This window comes from Mustela putorius, unplaced genomic scaffold (genome assembly GCF_011764305.1).
Source record: "Mustela putorius furo isolate JIRA1106 unplaced genomic scaffold, ASM1176430v1.1 tig00000580_pilon_pilon_pilon, whole genome shotgun sequence".
Classification (NCBI taxonomy): domain Eukaryota; kingdom Metazoa; phylum Chordata; class Mammalia; order Carnivora; family Mustelidae; genus Mustela; species Mustela putorius.
Genome location: NW_025421423.1, coordinates 5,117,386 through 5,142,151, shown reverse-complemented (window position 1 = coordinate 5,142,151; position 24,766 = coordinate 5,117,386). Strand labels below are relative to the sequence as shown.

At 35.5% G+C, this 24,766-nt stretch overlaps 1 protein-coding gene across 4 annotated transcripts in view; it reads right to left on the bottom strand.

The window, feature by feature from the left end:
- The window catches only part of STX17 (syntaxin 17), a 58,624-nt gene that overhangs the window by 32,589 nt on the left and 1,269 nt on the right, over nucleotides 1-24,766 (bottom strand). For 3 of the 4 annotated variants that reach the window (XM_004747693.3, XM_013053814.2, XM_013053813.2), the window contains exons 2-4: nucleotides 18,467-18,652; nucleotides 12,758-12,823; nucleotides 10,987-11,133 (exon numbers count right to left, since the gene is read on the bottom strand). In XM_004747693.3, coding sequence (XP_004747750.1) covers nucleotides 10,987-11,133; nucleotides 12,758-12,823; nucleotides 18,467-18,589 — 336 coding nt within the window. In that variant the 5' untranslated portion in view covers nucleotides 18,590-18,652. The remainder of the gene's footprint in view (nucleotides 1-10,986; nucleotides 11,134-12,757; nucleotides 12,824-18,466; nucleotides 18,653-24,766) is intronic. The other variant, XM_045081629.1, reaches the window with a different exon arrangement.

Here is a 24,766-nt window from a genome sequence, read left to right as displayed (position 1 = left end):
AAGGCCAAGTTCGGTAAAGACAGAGGTAGAGTACAAGGGTAGAAGTTTTTTAAATACTGTATTTTTATCAATTTTAGGACACAGTATCTTTCCTACATTCTAACATCTTTTGGATGTTAGAATTGGAATTGCATCTTAAAATAGATGTTAAAAAAAAAAACCAAAACAAAACAATGGACCATTCTTAACTGGCAGCACTTTTCTTTCTTAGAGATACACAAAACAAGGGTGTGTCCTACAACATATTTAATTTTAATTTCCTTCCTGAGGTTCTATAGTACCATGCCAATCAGAGTAGGGGGTCAAAACCCCTAAATCCTGATTAATAAGCTCATAAATATTTCAAGGCAAACTTAAAATTTAAATTCAACTGAAGCTCAGGAAAATGATCTAAAATAATTTATCTTCTAATAGCATTCATTTTTGGAATCTATTCTATCTGCTCTTCCATTCCTTACCTGGCCCTGACTCTCTCTAAATTCTTCTTCTGTTCTCTAATTTCTGTTTACGATCCTCACATTTCCCTTCTCCCTCTTCATCCCCTCTCTTTTCTACTGTTTCTCCCTTTTAAATTCTCCTAAAAAATTTTTAAAAAATTAAAAATACATAGCTCTTTCCTACATTTCTTGTGGTAAAATTATGAAAGTCATGTTTTATTCCTATAAATTCCAAGGCTGATCTTCTTTTCTTATTTTCATTGCCTATAGAACTGGGATAGACTCTGTGTAGACCAGCATCTTTCCTTTTTTTTTTTTCTTTTAAGATTTTATTTATTTGAGAGACAATGTGTATGCACAAGTGCAGGGAGGGGCAGAGGAAGAGGGAGGAAATTTCAAGCAGACTGCACTGAGCACTGAGCGCAGAGCCCAACTCCAAGCTGGATCTCATGACCCCAAGTTCATGACCTGAGCCAAAATAAAAAATCCAGATGGTTAACCGGCTGAGCCACCCAGGTACTCCAGGAGCAGTATCTTTCTAAATGTGGTCTGAAATCTACTAACTCAGAATTTCTAAGACGGGTCCCAGAAATCTGCGTTCTCAACAAGTTCTGTATCACCACTGCTACAGAGACTAGGCTGATCAAGTTTCTTCTATAACTGGGTAAATATTCTTTAGTAAATTATTATAGTAGTAACATTATAGTAGTAACAGGTTCCAATTTTTCCACTTACTTTCTTTCAAAATTTGATCTTCAAATCTATTTGAATGCTAATGTTTTCATATCCCAGAGAAGAAAAGTGTTAAACTTATTCCACTTGCAGTTTCAAAACAAAATAATAGAAGACCTCTGTTTCTGCAGAGTCTGCAGAACAGAGTACTAAAGTACTGGAGAGGAGAGAGCTGCACAGAATGAGAACCCTCCAGATATGCAGAGGGATAACCTTCAAGTAGTTAGCAGAGAACTGACTAGAACATGCATGTGAGAAAACTACCTGAGGCTGGAAGGAAAAAAAAAAAATCATCCCAAAAGGTTAGAAGGAACAATGCTTAGTACTCACTCAAATCTTTAAACAGTGTCTGTTCCCACCAGCGGATAACTTTAAGTTCCCAGGGCACTGGGTAGAGCACTCAGAAAGGTTTATTGCAATACTGGGGACTGTTTCAATCAAGGCTAATAAATCATAAAATTAAGACCCGAAAAACTCAAGTATCTTAACTGTATTCCAGAACGAAGCTCAATATTTATAGGAACATGAAAATACCCAGCACTCAAAAAACAAAAACAAAAACAAAAACAAAAAACAAAAAACAAAAAACAAACTAGCAAAGCCTTTCCAAAAATTACTATCCATACAAAGAAATAGGAAAATATGACCCATAATAAGGAGAATAATCACTTGTTTGAAACTGGCCCAGAACTGACATAGATATGTTTAAAAAGTTAAGTAGAGACATGGAAGTTATTAAAAGACCCAAAGCAGGGCACCTGGGTGACTCAGGTGGTAAAGCATTTGACTCTTGATATCAGGGTCCTCAGTTCAAGCCCCATGTTGAATGTAGAGTCTCCTTAATGAAAAGAGAGAGAGGTGCCCAAATCAAATTCTAGAATTGAAAACTACAATACGTGTGACGAAAAATGCCTTGAGTATATTAACAGCAGATTGGATGCTGCTGCTGCTAAGACTAGTAAACATGAAGAGTTAGAAATAAAACTACCCAAAATTAACCACAAATAGAAGGAAGAATCCAAAAAATTTAAAAGTGCATCAGTGAGTTGTAAGATAACTTCAAGCAGTCTAACACACATGTAATTGGGAATCTCTGAAGGAGAGGAGAGATGGGAAGGGACAGAAAAATATTCAAAGAAATAATGCCCCCAATTTTCAAATTTGATGCAAACTATAAATCTGGAGATCCGAGATGTTCTACAAATTGAAAGCACAAGAAATGTGAAGAAAATGCCACCAAGGTTCATCATAATCAAAGTACTCGAAGGCCAGCACAAAAGGGAAAATTGTAAAAGCGGCCAGAAAATAAAGACATATTACACACTGAGAATAAAGATAAGAATGAAACAGATTTCTCACTGGAAAAAACCCAAGTGGAAAAGTTGAAAACATATTTAAAGTACTGGAAGAAAAAAAAAGTCAATGCAGAATTCTATAAACAGCAAAATTCCTTTTAAAAACAAAGGCCAAATAAAGGCTTTGCAGATATACAAAAGATCAAGGAATTCATCACTGGTATAACTGTGCTCCAAAAAATGTTAAAAGATATCTTTCAGGCAAAAAAGATATCTTTCCATACCAGATGGAAATATGGGTTTACACAAAGGCATTAAGCACACCAGAAATGGAAATAACACAATATGTAAGATATTCCCCCCTTAATTTCCATATCACTTGAAATAGATAATTGAGAGTTTAAACATTATGAAGTACGTAACATATGTATAAGTAAAAATACAACAACAATAGCACAAAGACTGAGGGGAGAAAGAGAAGTATATTTTAAGTTTCTTAAACGTATGTGGAATAGTATAAGACTTAAAAGATAAACTGTAATAAAATGTGTATTATAAACCTTACAGTGACCATTAAAACAACACGAAAAGTTACAGCTTACAAGGCAAGGAGATACATAAAATAAAAAATACTCAATTCAAAATAAAACAGAAACGTCATTAATCAAAAATTAAAATCACAATAAGATACCACTACAGGCCTAGAGAATGGATAAAATTAGTAAGGCTAACCATACTGGGGCACCAGGGTGGCTCAGTTGGTTAAGCATCTCCCTTTGGCTCAGGTTATGATCTCAGGGTCTTGGCGTTGAGCCGCAAGTTGGGCTACCCACTCAGCGGGGAGTCTGCTTCTCCCTCTACCTCTCCCTCTGTCCCTCTGTTTGTGCTCTCTTGCTCACCTTCTCTCTCAAATAAATAAAATCTTAAAAAAAAAAAGGACTAAACATATCAAATGTTGACAAGAATATGAAGAACTGGTAGGAATGTAAAATGGTACGATCATTTCATAAAACAGTTTGGCAGTTTCTTACATAATTAAGGAATAACAACGAAATGATCCTGCCATTCCATTCACAAGTATTTATCCAAGAGAAATGAAATCCTGTGTCCATACAAAGTCCTTTACTCAAATGTTCATAGCAGCTTTATTTTTATTATTTTTTAAAGATTTTTTTTATTTATTTGACAGAGGGAGATCACAAGTAGGCAGAGAGGCAGGCAGAGAGAGGGGGGGAAGCAGGCTTCCTGCTGAGCAAAGAGCCCAATGCGGGGCTCGATCCCAGGACCCTGAGATCATGACCTGAGCTGAAAGCCGAGGCTTAACCCACTGAACCACCCAGGCGCCCCATACAGCAGCTTTATTTTTAATAACCCCAAATGAAAACAACCCAAATAACCATCACAGAGAAACAGATGAACAAGCCGTGGTATATTTATACAATAGAATACCTACCCAACAATGAAAAGGAAGGAATACTGATACTCACTATAACACGAATGAACCCCAAAATATGCATGCAGAGTGAAAGAAGCCAGACCAAAGAAGTGCTTATTTCATGATTCTATTTATATAAAATTCTAGGAAATCCAAACTACTGTACAGTGGTTGCTTAGGTGTGTGTGTGCACATGTACACAGAGAGTAGAGAATGGGAACTGGTGCACAGGGATGTGGGTGGGAGAAGCCAGAAGACAGTACAATAAGGTATGAAGGAACTTTTCGGGGTAGTGGATATATTAATTATCTTGACTGTAGTGATGGTCTCATGGTATACACATGTCAAAAATTATCAAATTGTGTACTTTATGTCAATTACACCTTAAGAAAGTTGTTTAGAAAAAAAAAGCAGACAGAAAAATGCAAAACGATATCATTTATTATTTGTAAATAGTTAAATACACAGAAATGATAAATACTTGGTGCCTGGCTGGCTCAGTCAGTAGAGTATACAGCTCTTGATCCCAGGTTTGTGAGTTTGGACCCCACATTGGGAACAGAGCTTACTTAAAATAATAATAATAATAATAATAATAATAATGTTTTAAAAAAGAAATGATAAATATTTAAATCAGCAGAAAAGATTTTTTTCAGATGAAGGTAGGAACAAGGTAAATAGAATCAAGAAAAGGGGGCGCCTGGCTGGCTCAGTGGGTTAAGCCGCTGCCTTCAGCTCAGGTCATGATCTCAGGGTCCTGGGATCGAGTCCCACATCGGGCTCTCTGCTCGGCAGGGAGCCTGCTTCCTCCTCTCTCTCTGCCTGCCTCTCTTCCTGCCTCTCTGCCTACTTGTGATCTCTCTCTGTCAAATAAATAAATAAATCTTTAAAAAAAAAAAAAAGAATCAAGAAAAGGGGGCGCCTGGGTAGCTCAGTGGGTTAAGCCGCTGCCTTCAGCTCAGGTCATGATCTCAGGGTCCTGGGATCGAGTCCCACATTGGGCTCTCTGCTCAGCAGGGAGCCTGCTTCCTCCTCTCTCTCTCTCTGCCTGTCTCTCTGCCTACTTGTGATCTCTCTCTGTCAAATAAATAAATAAAAAATCTTAAAAAAAAAGGGGGGGGGTTAGGAATGCCTAGGTGGCTCATCAGTTAAGCATCAGACTCTTGGTTTCTGCTCAGGTGGTGATCCCAGGGCTGTGTGGATAAAACTCCACATTAAGCTACCTGCTGAGCAGAGTCTGCTTAAGACTCTCTTGCTCCCTCTCCCTCTTCCCCTCCCTCCTCTAAAAAATAATATTTGTAATTAAATTTTTTAAAAAGGAAGAAATTGTGACAAAATGTCAATATTTAACAAAGTTGGGTGATGAGAACATAACTGTTACATTATTTTTACTATTTGCCATATTTTGTATGTTTGAAGTGTGTATATGCAAAATTTGTCAACAAGTTACTTCATCAGTTAGGTTGATGTCAGGGTAGTTCTTTATTCCTCTGCCAAGTGTGTAAGTTCAGAATCATTTACCAGGGCTACAAAGAAAGTAGATAAAAATCTAACATATTACAACCCTGACATTCTACACAAAACTGTCTATACATATGTGTATCTGCATTTTTCTAAAAGGTAAACCCAGGTGCACCTGGGTAACCCAGTTGCTTAAGCAGCCAACTCTTGATTTCAGCTCAGGTTATGATCACAGGGCCCCACTGGGGGTTCCATCTCAGTGCAGAGTCTGCTTGTCCCTCTCCCTGCCCCCCGCCCCGCTTAAGTGTGCTCTCTCTAAAATAAAAAAAGATCTTTAAAAAGGAAACCCACAATATCCCGATTATTACATTAGCTACCTAAATGGTATTCTTATTTCCATCCTTACTTCCTTAGAATTTATCCTCTTCATAATATTCAAGGTGGTCTTTTAAAGTCCTATCAGTTCATCATCCACTCAGGTCCTTCCAAAGACTCTCTACCCAACTTCAAACTACCACATCCTGCCAGGTCGTGCATCATCAGATCCAGGTGATTGCCCTTACTTCTTCTCCTATATCCTCCTTGCTCCCACCAGCCACACTCACCTCCTTATCGCCCCTTGAATATGCCACTGCATCCTCTCCCCTCAGTCTTCCCACTTGATTCCTTAGGTTTATGCCTTAACTTCCTTCAAGTCTCTGCTTAAATGTCATCAGAAACATTTCGCAACCACTGTGTATATAAGAACATTCATCACCTTCTGTGATTTTTTTGTTCCCTTTAACCGGCTTTACTTTTACTTCATGGCACTTATAGCCATCTAAATATTATATGCCTAAAAAGTTTTATTTATTTGACAGAGAGAGAGAGAGAGAGAGACAGTACAACCAGGGGAGTGGCAGAGAGAGAGGGAGGAGCAGACCCCCTGCTGAGTAGGGAGCCTGACATGGGGCTTGGTCCCAGGACTCTAAGATCATGACCTTAGCCAAAGGCAGACACTGAACCAACTGAGCCATCCACATGTCCTATTATATATTTATTTATTAAAAAATTATCTGTCTCTGCTTTTTCCACTCACCATCCCCAGAATATAAGTTCAATGACAACAAGAATTTTGTTTTGCTCATGACTATATCCCCCAGGGTCTAGAATAGTATCTAGAACATAGAAAAAGTTAAAATGTCTCTGCTCTTTTAATAATCAGGTCAGAAAGGCTGACATGCAAAGTTTTAAAAATCTACAATATCTGCAAGTTATTATATCTGCAAGTTAGATAAATGGGTCTACAGTCAATGAAGTAAGTTCAGAAACAAGAAACTACACTCACTCAGTAATTAACAAGCTTATAGGATACAAGCAGTAAACTGCGAACTATGGCCAAACTTTTTATAATCAAGGTTACATATCTCTCTCTTTAGTTCTATAACTAAATTTAATAGCTAGTTTTGGCTTTTCCCCCTTCTTCCAGAAATACCCTGAAGTTTCTGTCTAAAGATTAAAAAATATGTTTAAACATATACTTATCTTTACTGATAATTGTAGAAAGTAATTATTCTGAGTTAATTAAAATTCTGAAAAAATGGTTAATTATGTATTTAATGATTAAAAGAGTGGCTATGCATATATTTGCTTGTGTTAAATATTGAATTAAGGATTCCTAATGTGTTTTTACAACATGTAATTTTGTGAGCAAATTGTGTAGAGCCAAAAACATTTGGTATCATAATAACCCGACTTCCTTACAAACAGAGCACAAGTCCACTAGTAAACATTTAAACAACTTAGAGTAAACACATTCTAGACATATCATTTATTATTAAAGGCTCCAGAGTCATAACTGCTTAATTACAATAAATCTGGACTGTTCCTGTATTACCTAACTACACTAAGGTATTGATAGTAGTATAACAACTTTACACTTATTTCAACACTAAAAGGCACCAAAAAGAAAAAATATATATTATATATAGCTTAAAAATACTAACTGAAATACCAAAAGCAGTAAAACTCAAAGGAGAAAAAAATCTCCATTTATTTACTCAACATGTATCTAACGAGGACTAATATATAGGTATTAAGTGCAGTACTCCCTAAGTTAATATTAATTCCAGATTAGATTCCTGCACTAAAACTTATTAAGGCCTTGTGCAGTTAATACACTACGTTTCTCTGTTATTCAGCCTTCTTTTATCTAAAAAATGAGGATAGCACTTCCCTTATCCAGCATCTAGCCAGCTGAAACTTTATCACTTACTAGTCTCTATAATATATTTGAAAATTATATGTTGACTTCTTTTATTACTAAAGCCTTAAACTATTACTTAAATATTTTATTTAACTTTTTATGAATTCACATTTAGGTAAGTTTCTTCAAAGCTAATATTGTGATATATTTTACAGAATCCTATATTATCAGCTACTATTGTTATTGTAAGTTAAGTACTTGGGGAGGGGGGCAAGAAAGACTAAGCTTTTTAAAATACACATTTTGTACCTTTGTAAGACAAGCGAACCAAGGTGGGAAAAAATGATGCATTTACAATGTGTTATAAGTTAAACTAACAAAACCTAACACTTCTGCTTGGCTTAATCTAGCAGTTAAAAGTGAAAGTATCAAATCAAGCTTACTCCAATTCCTCTTATTTACTGAATACTTACTTATAACAAGGGCTATGTAAGCACTTTGCACACATGATTAACAATCCTTACAATCATCCTGGAATATAGCAGAATTAGATTTTACTTTCAGAGAAAGCATTATGTATAAAAAGAAATAAGAATTCTTTTGCAGAGGGAGCTGTTGTCATTTATAAGAATTTTTTTTAAGATTACTTATTTATTTGACAGAGAGAGATAGCACACGCGCACAGTGAGTGAACATGAGTGAGGAGAGAGGCAAGACAGGGAGCAGGGAGCCTGATGCAGGGCCTGATCCCAGGACCTGAGATCATGACCTAAGCCAAAGACAGATACTTAACCAAGTAAGCCACACAGGTGCCCCTAAGATCTTTTTTTAAGAGATAAATTTGAGCAGTGAGGCACCTGGGTGGCTAAGTTGGTTAAGTCTCCAACTCCTGATTTAGGCTAAGGTCTTTATCTCAGGGTCCTGTGATTAAGCCCTGCCTCAGGGTCTGCGCTCAGCAGGGTGTCTGCTTGAGGATTCTCTCTCCCACTCCCTTTGCCCCTCCCCACTTGCCCTGCCCTCCCCCATTCATGCACATGGACTTGCTTTCCAAAATAAATAAACAAATCTAAAAAAAAAAAAAGATAAATTTGAGCAGGCTTGTTTATAACCAATTATTTCTTCCAATAACTAGAAAGCCAGTTTGGTGGGGGAAAAACACAAGAAATCAAAACTAGGAAGAAATCAGGAAAAATGGGTGATCTTACAAGAGAAGAAAAATGTTATTAAAAATATATATACATATAAAGATAAAATCCAAAGGGATTTAATCCAATTATTCAAAAGAATATCTATCTCCCCCAAAGGAGGATAGCTGGACATTTCACATGATGGCAAAGTCCCCCCAGAACAGGCACCCTCAGAGAACCACTTTGGAAGTTATCTGACCTTTCTGACTTGCCCTCAGAAATCAGGCAGCATTATTCCTGCCTCATCCCAGATTTAACAAGAAGGGAATCATACTGTGATATAGCACCATCACAAGGCACAATCATAATGCACGATCATAACGTGCAATACCAACTAGATGGAAATATTTGCAGGTATCTTTAAAAACCTACCACAACTGGTATGTAGAATATTAAAAAGTACATTAAAAGTACAAGAATATCCCACATTTATAGGTGGGAAAACTGGACATTATAAATACGTCATTTTTCTCTAAATACATGGATAAGTCCAATGCAATTCCCAAATTCCAAACAAGATTGTATATGGACTTTGACAAGCAGATCCAAATTTCATATGGAAGACTAAAGGGCCATGAACAGCCAAAACACTCCCGAAAAGGGAAAAATGGAAGCACTATCCTACCAGATATCCAGCCATATCATAAGGTTGTCTTAATTAAGATAGTGTGGAACTTGATGGAGAAACAAACAAACTGACCAGTGGGATAGAAAGACCAGCAACAGACACATACATAATATGGAATTGTGATATGTAAATAGAATTGTAGAAATCAGCTAATAGTGTGAGACAACTGGTTTTCCAAATAGAATAAGGGAAATTTTATTTGTATCTACTTCGTATCACCAATTTCAGATGGATTAAAGACTTAAATGTTAAAAGCAAAATATTTACAACATTTTAAAAAAATGTTTTAGGGGCACCTGGGTGGCTCAGTCAGTTAAGTGGCTGCCTTCAGCTTAGGTCATGATCCTAGCGTCCTGCGATCAAGTCCTGTGTTGGGCTCCCTGCTCAGCGGAGAGCCTGCTTCTCCCTCTCCCTCTGCCTGCAGCTGTGCCTACTTGTGCTCTCTGTCAAAATAAATGAATAAAATCTTTTAAAAATATATAAAAAAATGTTTTGGAAAATATCTTCTTGATCTTAAAATAGAAAGTATTCCTTGAATAAGACACCTTAAGCATGACCATAAAACAAAAGACTGAAAAATTAGAGTATGTTTAAATTAAGAATTCCTTTTCAACAAAGATGCTGTAATGAAAGTAAAAAGATAGTTCTTTTCATATATATCTAATAATGAGAAATCTAGAAAAGCCATTGTAACTGTTCAGGAAACTATCCAAAAAGTAAGTTTTACACAAACTAGCAAAGAACTAGCCTATCCAGAAAATCCAGAGCATATATGAATAAAACTAAACAAATACTTACATCTAAAAACAGTTTCAATCTCACTCTTTTAATGGCACACATAAAGCTTGTGCCAGATGGAGATCAATAATGTAAATATACATATATTCTTTAATCAGTAAACACTTTGATTATAGTCATTGTCTCAGGAAAATAAGTGATTTTTACTGACCTACTGAACAGTGGAAGATGGTTAGAAATCCTAGTCATAATAATCTCATTGACATTTAACATGCTTAATACCATTCAATAAACACTGAATCTTGCTGAACACCAGGTACTGTGGGATACGCAAATAGCAGAGACACAATCCCTGATCTTTAGGTCCATAATCTAGTTAGCAAGCAGTAAAATACATATATAAAGAGGTAAATCAAATTTCTATGAGACCTCGTCAATCTTTTTTTTTTTTCCATCTCCACTATCTCTGTAATCTCTCCTAAAGGATCTCTTGCATTAATTTCACTCTATGCCGATCTATTCACTACACTGCAGCTATAGAAACCTTTTTGAAATGCAAGAAGACCAGAGATGCACTCTTTGGAGAAACAAACCACTGTGGAGATTCAGAAACACCAAGCACAGGGCTAAAAGAGATGTATGTGAAACCTTGCACTAAACAATGACACCCTAGCAACCTTCACTTAGTGAAAAGTGTCTACTTGCCCCAGGAGAATGAGGATTCTTCTTTAGAAAACTAAACCAGAACAAACCTCCAGCTACTGGTATTTGGAGGTTCCTCCAAGGAAAATGCCATATTTTGCTGACTCTTGCAATTAAAGATTAAAAAAAGAAAGAAAGCGAGCAAAGAGCAGAGGAATTAATTATCAAATAATTTAAATTTCCCACCAGGTGGCTCAGTTGGTTAAACATCTGACTCTTGATTTCGGCTAGGTCATGATCCAGGTCTTGGGATCCATACAGGACTCCGTACTCAGTGGAGGTTTGCATTCTCTCCTCTTTACTCTGCCCCTCCCCATTGTTAGTGCATGCTCTCTAAAATAAATAAATAAGTCTTTAAAAATGATTAAACAAATTTCCCAGAACTAATAAAGAACATAAGTTTTTAGATTCAAAAAGTCCAACACAAAGCACACCATGATCAAATTTGAGAACACCAGGGATTAAACAGATTACAAAAGCTCCCAAAGAGAAAAATAAAAATTGGGAAATCAGGTATCAGCTTTAGCAAGAGCTACACTAAAAAACCTTTATATCTAAAAGAATTCCAACTAGAATTCTATACCTACTGAAATTAGTAATCACATGTGAGGAGAAAAAAGGTATTTTTCAGACTCATAACATAAAAATTTACCTCCAAGATACCCTTATTTAGAGACCTACTAAAACATGTACTCCAACAAAACAAAAGTAATCCAAAAGTGAGTAAGACATGATATCCCAGAAAATATGGACCCCACACAGAAGAGCAGCTGAAGGAAATCCCAGAACAGCAGCCATGCAACAAGCCTAGAAAGTAAATCCAGATTGGGACTGGGAATACGGCTATAGGAAAGAGTCTTCAGTATAAAGAATAGAACGTAGTAAATCCGAGCATATGAAAATTATTACTGGTAGCATGTAGCAGAGATGCAGAACATTTAAAAAATTAACTACAAATACACAGAAAGCCAGTAAAGAAAAAAGAGAGAAAATGAGAAACAACTATTAACTTCATAAAAAGCAAAGACTATACTATTTTACCATTTGGCTTGGAAGGAAATAATATCTTCATAAACAAAATAATGAAATACTGATTTATAATTTAACCCAAAATTACACTACATGTAACTGTATAAGGGGAAAGGAAGTACAAAAGCAGAGTAAAAAGCTAGAGCTCCAAGAAGAGATAATGCCACAAGAAGAGATAATACCTGAACCTGATTGAGAAATACTAGTCTACAAATGATATTAAGGAATAAAGAGATAAATGCCAGGGAAAATGGTCAAAATGATTAAAAGTGGTTTCTTGCAATTAGGACTTGGAGATGGAAAAGGGTAAGGTAAAGCCTTTTAACTTTATTTGGCTTTTCACCATGTAAATACATGATTTTCTAAAATGAATTTAAAATAATTAATATTTGTTATTAAAAAGCCAGTAGCTGCAAAAAAGATTTGCAACACTATGTTACTGTAACTGTAGTATAGATAGAAGAACAATACCTTAAAATGACTAAAAACTCTTGCAAAAGACAACAACATAATACATGCAGGAGACAGGAACAGGAAATTTACAAAAGAAATACTACTATCCAAGGCACATATGAAAAAAAAATTTCACCATTCAAAGCAATTAAAGAAAAACTCTAGATAAAAACAATAAAGCAACTAGTAATCAGCAAAATTTTAAGAAATGGGTAATGGTTGTAAGGTTTTTGGAAAATGTATTGATTTTGAGTATAAGCTGATTCATTGTTTCTGGAGGAATATAGTAATATGAATCAAAATCTTAAAAATACATATGACATTTGATTCAGTAAATCCTGCTAAAAATGTACCCTTAAAGAAAGAGTTACAAATATGCATAAAAGGATCCAACCACAGGGTATTTATTTTAGCAAAATTTTCTTAAGATTGTATTTTCCATACTGATTAACTAGAAACAATGTAATAACCTTACCTGAACTGTACGTCCCGCATTGATATGCTCTTCATGCAACTTATCCCAGATTCTGCACCTTTGATACTATACAAAAGAGAAGAAAGGTACAGGTTGGTTTTTTTTTTTTAATTACTACACTTATTACTTCTAGTTACCACAAAAATCCCTACTCACCTAACCAAACTTAAACATACTAGCTCAAAGTTATTGACCTAATAGTGTCAGTTAATGGTCCAATGATAATATGAGTAGGAAATTTTTGAAAACATCACCTAAAAAATTCTGGCAAATGGTAAAACAAATAAAAATCACTAGATACAATTTACTTTACTGAAAAAAGGCAGTGTGCTCAATCTTGCAAATTCTTTGGAGATGAAAAAAATAATGAGAATGTAAAAAAATAAAAAATAAAGATTAAGAGGGTTGATGAGATATTGTTACTATTTACCAAGAATTTTAAAAAGTTTGTCAATGATAGTGTCAAGGATTAAAAACTAAAATTTGACTTTGAGAAAAAGTAACATTAATACTGCAGACTAGAAAGTACACAAAAATGAGAATGAACACTAAATATACATTCTTTAGTTTTTACCAAGGCAGTGTTTAGCCTTCAGGGTTTCAACCAAGAAACTTGATGAGCAGGATAATGGAAAATTCTTCATTTGACAGGAACCATAGCAAAATGTGATAACATTATAGCACAATATTTATGTAGAATACAAACATCAACACCAAACATCACATACTATTTTTGGTTTAAATAAAAAATCCAAACAATCAATATGTTAGTAGGTGTTCAGTGTATCATTGGTATACTACATGTCAAAAGAAAAAAATCAACCTAGAAATACTGTGAAAGGACAGAAACACGAAAATGTCCCATATAGGGGTGCCTGGGTGGTTCAGTCAGGTAAGCATCCAACTCTTATTTCAGCTCAGATCATGATCTCAGGTCATGACATCGAACCTCCCCCCCATGGGCTCTGTGTGGAGTCCATTTGAGAATCTCTCTCTCTCCCTTGCTTGTGTTCTCTCTCAATCTCTCTCTCTCTCAAAATAAACAAACAAATCTTAAAAAAAAAAAAAAAGGAAGTCCTTCAGGCTGATGTAAAAATGGAAGAGAAACCTGGCCCTACACAAAGGAATGAAGAGCACTGAAAATGGTAAATATAAAACATTTGGCCAGGGTGGCGGGGAGGGGGCGCCAGGGTGGTGCAGTTGGTCAAGTGTGGAGACTTGATTTTCAGGTCATGATCTCAGGGTCATGAGATCAAGCCCCACATCAGGCTCTGCACTGAATGCAGAGTCTGCTTAAGACTCTCTCCCTCTCTCTCTCTGCCCCTGCCCCCATTCTCTCTCTAGAAAACAAGTAAAATCTTTAAAAAGAATTTTTTTCCTTATTTTTAAAATCTTTTTTTAAAAAAAACTCTGTTTAAAACAAAAATAACAACAATGTATTATTGGATACAGAAGCAAATTATATGACATTAACACTGTAATAATACCCTGAGAGAGGAAAGTATATTATTATAAGGCTCTTATACATGAAGTGATACATAACAAATCAATGAGGCTGATTAGGTTTGATTTTGTACCATATAACTTGTGCTTCATACCTAACCTGAACAGTCCCTGCCACTCACTTTCACACTTAATTATATGTCACTACTATTCTCTGAATTATTTCTTAATTTATTTCCTTAATTGGACTGTATACTTCCTAAGGATTAGAAACCTAATTTAAATTAAAAAAACAACAACTATTTTTTTTTTTTTTTAGATTTTTTGTTTTATTTATTTATTTGACAGACAAAGATCACAAGTAGGCAGAGAGGCAGGCAGAGAGAGAGGAGGAAGCAGGCTCTCTGCCGAGCAGAGAGCCCGATGTGGGGCTCGATCCCAGGACTCTGGGATCATGACCTGAGCCGAAGGCAGCGGCTTAACCCACTGAGCCACCCAGGTGCCCCAAACAACAACTATTTTTTATGAACTTTTCAGTGCCAACAATAAAAGACAGCGAACACCCAAACTTATTTATTTCTTATAATTAATGACTTCCCTTCTCATTAAGCCTGGAAGACTGAACACAAGCATTTATCTCTGCTCTTTTCTAAAACCCAACAAAAATGGCAATGAAGAACTTTAAAAGGTATATATTCACAAAAGTCATGAAAATACAACAGAAAATATCAGTTGACACGAAATTTTAACAAAATTTTAGAAGCTGGTAATTCTAAATTCTAAAAATTTAGAAGCTGAAAGACATGTTGCATGACTTAGAAGATCTGAGAAAGCTGCACCATGAGACTGCAGAAGGGGTGAGTGGTATGTGAGAGGCAGTGAGTGACAAGCCAACAGCCACATGACTACTCCCTAAAGACTCAGTGACCAGAGGTACCAGCTACCAGGGAGTCAGAAGGATGTGTATGGTGGGGCAGAAGGCTTGGTTGAAAGTTTGTCTAAGGGAGAGGTAGTCTACCAAGTGCTCTCTCTACAGGCCCATGCAACTACACTGTCCCAATCTTCACAGAAGAACACATTCCAGAAGAGTATCTGGTGGTTCCCCATTAAAACAGAGTTTTCACCTGCTCACCCCTCCAGGTGTAAGACCCCACCTACTTCCTGCTACGCACACAAATACCTTCCAATTAGCACTCTTAAACATCAACAGCTCACCAAGGAATGCCCATAATACTGCAGGCTGACACAAAGAAGAGAGGAGGAAGGCAGGTGGGGGAAGAGAGAGAAAGAATTAAAAAAAAAAACAAAAAAAAAAAACACTCAGGGAAGACAGATAAAGAGGCAGATAAAAACTTCAAAATCAAATCACCAAAGAGATGCCATGATATTACATCCATGAAACAAGAACAGGAGGATTCTCTTTAAAAGAAAAAAAAAGAACTGACAGAAAAAAGAACACAGCAAAAATACAACTCTAGTTATTTCATCTTAGCTGGAATGTGGATGTAATAGCTGAGGTTGGAGCTGCTATTTTACATGCAAGAGAGAAACAAGTTGAAGATCAGAGAGCAGGATAAAAAGAGCCTGGGTCTTTAATGACTGCTGAGCTGCCACTGCAGCCCCAGAGTGCCTCTGTAACTATGAGCGGTTAAAAATAAAAGCAAAAACAAAAAAGGTCTATCTGATTTAATACACTATTTTGGGGTTTTCTGCCACTTGTATTTTAACTATATACTAACACAGTACATGCTACACAGTAAGTTTTCTCCTAGCCTTACAATATGAAACAAAGAAAATTATGTTCCAAGCATGATCTTGTTTCTATTAACTATGCTTAAGCCTATCTTACGTTAGCCGAGAAAGCTGAATGCTAACACTTCAAATTTCAGCACTGTGTTCTAATCAAGTCTATCATGTGTAATAAAATGTAATGCTGAAGGACCTATGGAATACAGTCCCAGGTGTGCTCAGCACACTACTCTCATTGTTTTCGGATGTTGCAGAATCACTCCACCAAGGCTTACCTTCAATTTCTCTTCAGTGTGACTTTCTTCTTTTAAATTCATATTGGATGACTGACGGCTAACATAATAAATATTTTATCTTTCTACACCCTTCCCCCAGGAAGAATATGCCTTTTTTAAAGTGAGGCACTGTCAAACACCTGGAGTCCAAACCTAGTTCATAATTCTTTTGTCCACAGTGAACACAGCAGTTTTTAAATGTTTTTGCATTGCCATAAACTATTAAAATATGTTATCCAAGCTTATACACATAAAAAGTCACTTTCATAGTAAAACTAGAAATCCTAGAGATAGTATAATGACCAAGAGTACTGAATAAAACACAGATCAGCATGAGTTTGCTTAGCTTCAGACATCACCTATAAATTATAATTATTCTGAAATTGTCTAAAAATTTCACATTAAGTAAGAATTTCACAAAATGCTAAAGGAAAAATGTTATGGCAGAGAAATATCAATATAACTCTGGAATAATATTCTTATGAAGTTAGGCACAACTAATCAAATCAATAATACATCCTTTCCTATCCCCACCTTCCTTGTTCCCAGGGTTCTGGCTTCTCCATTGATGACTGACTGGGTGGTATGTGTGGCTAGGATCTGAGGGTATGACTGCAGACACTTTATACAGAATAAGTATAAGAAAAGGGAAATTTAAGACATGCCAAACCCCAAAGGTAATATAGGGCAATAAAGGAAAGAAACGATCTTAACAGAGCATAGTCCACCTATGTCTAGGTTTCAGAATCAATTCATCTGCCAAGTTCTAGTCATCTCTGTAACTGAGCGCTTTGATATGAGCTCAGGACTTTAAAATACACCTTATCAACCTGCCACCCAGATATGATCAACCAGAGTAAACAACTCGATTTCTTTTTTTTTTTTTTTTAAGATTTTATTTATTTGACAGAGAGAGATGACAAGCAGGCAGAGAGGCAGGCAGAGAGAGAGGAGGAAGCAGGCTCTCCACCAAGCAGAGAGCCCGATGCGGGGCTCGATCCCAGGACCCTGAGATCATGACCTGAGCCAAAGGCAGCAGCTTAACCCACTGAGCCACCCAGGCGCCCCAACAACTCGATTTCTATATTGTTACAGTGCTAAAAGAATGATCCCTCCTCATTAATCAAAGCATGGAGCCCTGTAATTTGTTTCTGCTTATGACAAGACTAACCAGTTTACCAGAAAACTCCTCTACCCTAGAAAGTCACAGAACTTATTGCTTACGAATAAAGAAAAACTTAAGAGATGACAAAATAGCAATCTTGAATTCTAGATAGCTTCATATTTGCTTTAAAATTTTCTTAATTAATTTTCTTAATTAATCTTAATATTCCTGGTGCTTATTTTCTATACTTTTTGAAAAGATTTAAATACTAGGAAGACAAATGGTATCTAAGGGGAAAATAAAAGCTGACACTTCTTAGTTATATAAGGTACTCAGGTGAGGGTGATAAATATTGTTTATACTGAAAGGCTTAATGACCACTTCCACCCCACCCCCCACCACAAAAAATTAATGGAGGGCCACACAGCTTAAAATTTTGGGGGGGGGAGGTCTTTTTGAAGGAGCAAATCCCACTGACTATCCTACAGCAAATAAAACAATATAATCTGCCAAGTCAATGCTCAGTACTAAACCCTATGTTCCCATGAATGCCACAACTATTCCATCAAATGCTGGGCAGTCCAGTTTCTATGCCACCTTCACCATGATCCAGCAGACTAGTTCTTTCTCACCTATTACCTAAACAAACCCCCCTATGGTATTTCTCAATTTGGGGCTTTCCTCAAAGGGAAGAAGTCAATTTGGGAAATTCCCTCTTTCACACAATGATTTACCTCTTTATTCTATGTGCACCTGAAGAGGATAGGAGTTATTGATAGACACCAAAGTTCAAAAAACTAGCCATAGGGTTAAGGAAATTAAGGCAGGCCCATTAGCCAAAGTTCACTGCCTTCACATTATGGTGCACTATCAGACAATTTGTATTTTAATTAACTGCCCCGTATGTCAATATGTACAACTTAAAATATGTACAACCTAAATCCCTCCCTAAAATAGGAATAATACCAGATGTAGCTGTAAAACAAAAACCCAGATGAAAAAAAATGTTACTAAATCAATAGGATATGGATGTTTTACCAAAGCCTCTTATCTAATATTCTAAATTTGGTTGAAATGCACAAGTATAAATCAGAATTTGCAACTGCTTCTTGTGGTAGAAAATGAAAACCAACCCACCTTCTCAATATTTATTTGGTGCTTTCTTAGCCTCTCCAGGTCTGTTGGGATTACTATCTTAATGAATTTCTGTATAGCTGGTTCAAGACGGCGTAATTTCACTTTTTCTTCATCTTCAGACATCCTTAAAAAATGCTGTGTCACTTCTACTTGCAGTAACTGTCTTCTCCACTCACATAGAAAAACCTAATAGGGAAGTACGTAAGAATGTTTTTAATCAGTTTCTATTATTTTCAAAAACCAACAATTAGTTAATTTTATAATTTATTCTAAATATATATTCAACTTAATTCTGAACTTGAATGACTTTTTTATTTTTTATTTTTTTTTAATTTTTATTTATTTATTTTTTAAAGATTTTATTTATTTATTTGACAGACAGAGATCACAAGTAGGCAGAGAGGCAGGCAGAGAGAGAGAGAGAGAGAGAGGGAAGCAGGCTTCCTGCGGAGCAGGGAGCCCAATGCGGGGCTCGATCCCAGGACCCCGAGATCATGACCTGAGCCGAAGGCAGCAGCCCAAACCACTGAGCCACCCAGGCGCCCCTTGAATGACTTTTTTAAAGAAATCTTTTATTTTGAAACTTTTTTCTTTCTACAGATGAATATGCACTTTAAAATGTTTAGAAAATATGAAGAGGATAAAATAAAATCAATCATCTCCTCACCCACAGTTAACTACTCTTTCCATTTTGATGTATGTCTTTCCAGGCCCTTTTCCAAATAAGAATGTATACATTTAAATACCTTTTTTTAAATTTTTAAACTATGAGTTTACTGTCCAAGTTTTCATTTCCCAATGTGTCTTGGACAATCACTAACCTTTTTTAAAAAAGATGTCAGATGGCAAAACTAGAAGAAAAAATTTCATAACATTTCTGCTTGTATCAAACTCCATTTCTAACCTCTTAATGTAACTATGTAATTATATTCTTCAAATATATTATAACATCATATGCAATTCTTCTCACTGATGTCCTTTAAACTGCCTCCTCCCTTTCTTACAAAGTTATTAGTGTTGTCCAAAATCAATACAAATAAACAGTTAACAACAGAGCTGGAATAAGAACCCAGGATTCCTGAGAGTACAATCAAATGTTCTTTCTAATTAGCCAACAGTTTCCTATCACTGTTCCAGAATGTCCAAGAGTATGCCTTTGGGGTCAGAGTAGGTGAGGGTTAGAGAATAGCAAATGAGCAGGCTCCAGGACCCCATCCCTGCTTCAACTGGAGAAAATTTACTTATATCGATTTCATATTTGAGCATATTAGATTTTACATCAGTAAAGGGCTTCACTGCTTAAGTAAGCTTAAAAACCACTGTTGTACAACCTTGCTTTCATGCCATCTCATTAGCCCACAACCTCTCCTGTATTTTAAAAAAAGAAAAAAAAATGACTATGTTAATCCCACTGGGTTATGGGGTCTTAAACCAGGGTCCACACAGACAGAGGTTCACAAATATACTTTGTGGACTCCCTGAATCTTTATGAATAATTGTGAATGTATTTTTGAGTTCTGTCAGAGAATAGAGTCCAATGACTTTATGATATTAAAAAACTGCTTTTATAGTATCACTGCAGAAGCATTAAGAACTATAAATCTAAATAATGCTGAAACTTTCACAGTTGAAAATCTCGAAGTGTTGGTTATAGAGAGTATCTCATCAACTTAGTAAGTTCATTTTTTTATGTTTAAGTTTTATGTTAAGTCTGTTTAAGCTTGAAAGCAAAAAAGGGAAATCTCCACACACCAAAGATAAAGAGAGTTCAACAGCTACAGTAGTGAGTGGGAATTGGAGATACATACAGAAGTTCAATGCCGACAGTCCACAGACCCAACAAAACAAGAAAATTCATAGCTAAGGGACTACAGATAGTAATCTAAAAAAAAAAAAATTAAAATAGGTACAGTTGGAAGGAATAGAATCCTTTTAAATATTAGATAATACTACAAAATAGTACCAGGCTAATCTGAGAAACCAAGTACAAATTGAGAAATAAAAACCTCAAATATGTGTTAAACAATAAACTATGTAGCTGAAGGGAGAATTATTGATTGGAAGATATCAGTCAGAACACAGAGGAATAAAGAGATGAAAAACATAGAAGATAAAATGAGTAGCTCAATAACAAATAGGAGTCCCATAAGAGAAGAATAAGGAAAGTGGTGAAAAGGCATTATTCAAGAGAACATGCTGAGAATTAAGATGCAAGACCTCAAATTGAAAATGCACATAAGCCCCAAGTGGCATAAATTTAAAAAAAAAATTACCACCACATGGAAGGGAAATTACAGAATGTGAAGGGCAAACAAACCAAACAAAAATCTTAAAAAAGGCAAACCAGAGATAAAATAAAGCAACAAAAGCAGCAAACTTTTCATCAAAGCAAGGTTATCAAAAGACAGGAATATCCTCAAAATGCTGAGAGAGTTGATATATGGCCAGGTAAATTATTATTCAGAAATGAAGGCAAAATAATCATTTTCAGACACAACAGTTGATAAGCAAGTTTTCTCTTTTAAAAGAACTACTAAAAGGCACACTTTAACGATAAAATAAACCCAAAGGAAATGAAAGCCCAGGAGGTATGAGTATCAAAGTATACTATTACTGGGTGCATATATGAAAGAATGAAAGACGAAAGGATTTATTTTGAATACCCTGATTAAATATAATACAAATCTTTCCATGTAAATGACTGTTTTTCTATAATACATCTTTTATAGCAGCATATGTTACATTACATAGTTGCTCCATAATTTAATTATCTATTGTTGGCTATTTAGGTTGTTCCCAATTTTCCACTATTATATACTGTACTACAATGTAATTACCCTTACACATAAATTCATACTACCATCTATGTTTCTTCAAAATAAATAATTAGAAATCAAACAGGTACACACATTTTTTTAAGGCTTTTGATACCAAATATCCCAAACGGTTGTGCCTGTTTACATGCCCACTAGCAGCATATCAAAATATCCAAGATCCATATTCTCACCAATATGTGGTACTAGCACTCTCCTAGACATTCAAAAACTTGTGTCCCATTATTGTTTTAGTTTGCATTCCTTAAATTACTGGGAGCATTGATTTATTAGCCATTTACATTTCTTATGAATTACTTGCTAGTGCTATGTATCTATTTTACTATAGGGGATATCTTTTTCTTATTATATTTAACATATAATAGACATAAATTATTAATTATTTGTCTCACAATGTTCCCAGTTTATCACATTGCTTGCATTTTTTTCTACCATGCAGGTTATATCCTATAGGAAGGTATCTTTTTATCTACCACCGTTCCTTTTCTTTTCTTTTTAACCATACATTTTTTTTAAAGATTTTTATTTATTTATTTGACAGAGAGAGTTCACAAGTAGGCAGAGAGACAGGCAGAGAGAGAGGAAGGGAAGCAGGCTCCCTGCTGAGCTTGATCCCAGGACCCCGGGATCATGACCTGAGCCAAAGGCAGAGGCTTAACCCACTGAGCCACCCAGGCGCCCCCATACATGGTTTTCAATAGATGCTGATGGAACTAAAATATTTCTTCACAGATCCTTTCTTCATCATTTCTAATCCCATCACTCCAAATAATGCAATATGCATAGCACCTTATAATTGTCTTAATTAGGCTGCTTTTAAACTCCTTCCCCTTTCCAATTTTTCCTCACACATTACCACCAATTAATATACCAAAAACACGATTTGCAATATGCTACTCCTCTGAACAAAAACCTTCCTAGAGTTCCCTATTACTGAACAAGAAAATACAATGTTCACAGATTCACACAATCTAAGTATTATCACCCAATCTCTACTTTTGGCTTTGCAGTGATGCTCCCTCTATCCAGATGCCCTTTTACAGGCATCATTTATGTATCATTTGATATACAACTCTAATGATTTTTCTTCTCCTCCACTAACCAGTTTATAGTATACATAGCAAATCCCAATTATTAGATATTTGACTTATTTGCACTATTCCCCTACACTATGATGATATATTTTTTCAGTTCCAAAAGTGATGTTTCCAGGTCAGAGTTATGCATGATTCTGCCCCTCAGCTTTCCGTGTCCAGGGAAAACCTACTGACTCCTAAGGACCATCTATAAGGGAAGAAGACCTTCTGCCCCAAGAACCTCCCAAGAGACTTTTCCAACTCTTGGTCTCCTTCTGGCCAGTATTTTTTTCTTCTCTCCACAATTTCCATTTCTATAAAATTATAATAAAATGCCTATATACACTAAAATGAGAACATAACATTCAAATAATTGCATAAATCGTGATGTTACAGAAACAGAAAGTTGGACAGCAGTAGTTTATAAGTTGTTAAAGGAAAGTATGTAATCCAACATACAAAATGTGTTGTTAAAATTAACTGAAAAACAGGCATTTCAGCATTTCTTGATTTTTCAGTCAAAAAACTGGAACATTTTTCTGATAGAAATAAATGACAAAAATGAAAAATACATTTACATTAACATCACGACTGTGTAAAATAAGCCCATGAAAAAGACAAGACAAAACATACAAAAATGCCTAATTTCCCAAACTTCTGTAGAGTTGATTTCCTTGTTAACTTTTTTTCAAAGTGTAATGGAATATCTGAGGTGATAGAATTGTTCTGTGTCATGACAGTCTGGGTGGTAGATACACAATTATATGCATTTGCCAAAACTCACAGAACTGTGTATTACAAAGAATGAATTTTTGAAAACTAAAAAACAAAAACAAAATGTAGAGAAACACAAAATGGAACACAAACTAATAAAAACAAAACCATATTACCAATGAATAGCATAACCATACTGAAAGTAGGGGAAGAAAATAATCTAGGTAACTCTGGAAAACATTATTTTAACTGGATACCATTAAGCTAAGGACAAAAAGAACTACACACAACTGTATTCTAATTAGCAAATTTGTTTTTTATGGGCATATGGGTTAGAAATCGTGAAAATCCTTTATATGAGAGTTGAGCAAATAAAATATTCTGTAGAACACGAAAGCCAGATTTCTGTCAAAAGAAGTAACAAATAAGGGGCATGACTAGGATGAACCCTGTGGTGTTCGTTTACAAATGGAACTTTCAAAATGAATTTTTATTTTTAAAAATATATATACACAGATATATGAATACATATATACAGATAAATGCAAAAACAAATCTTCGTGTATGCATGGGTATATGTGTGTGTGTATGTGTATATCCATGGAATATGTGGATACACGTGTGCAAAGCTAAGAAATATATATATATATTTATAAATAAATATAATGAATATAAATAAGTAAATAGTCTTTTATAATTACATAAATAATATATATGTAACATGATGTAACATGATCTATAAAGGACAAATATTTATAAAAATAAATAATACATATATTTATACTTAATTATATTCATGTCTTCTGCCAGGAACCACAAACAATTATACTCCAGTAGCAATGAGCACACCTAGTCCCTTGATCTTGATGTTTAAATACCACTCTTCAAAAAAGGAAACCATGGGCCCTTGGAGGAGTGGAGGACTGCAGGGCTGGGACAGAGACAACACAAGACAAGCCTGGAACATCTTATGGTGCCAGCAAGGAAGGAAGTTCTCAAAAAGTGAAGGAGCCTGTCAAAAGGAAACAATCTGAAAAAACTCCCAAGGGCCAAAGCTGGACAACTAGAGACACAATATAAACACCGAAAATTACCAACAGTAAAATAAATGAGTCCATACTGATGCAAAAATAAATAAATAAACAAATGAATAAACAAATGGGCAAGGGGCAGCTCTTCCTCACAGAACTCCAATTAATAAAAGGAGGAGGAACGAGGGAAACAGAAAATCACCATTAGAAGATTAAAGTAATAATCACTGAAGGCAAGATCCACCACTGGATGGTAAAATCAACAAGTTAAAGTTTGAGGAGAAACAAGATATTTGCATAGTTTAGAAACTCTCTCAAGATATCGATTCATTTCAAGGGAAAAGTAGTAAATACACAGCGGAGAATCCTAGCAGACACCACCTTGACCAAGCGATCAATATCAAAAGCAGTGTATCATAACACGAACCCCTCATATGATGAACTGAGAAGGGTACATCCACTTCTGTGGGATCAACAAAAATGCATAACCTTAATACAATCATAAGGAAACATCAGATAAAACTCGAGGGACACTCTACATTATAACTGACTTCAAAAGGGTACTTCAAAAGTGTCAAGGGGAGGAAAGACAAGAAAAGACCAAGGAGTCGACTATTTCCAGTTAAATGCAATACGGGACCTTAG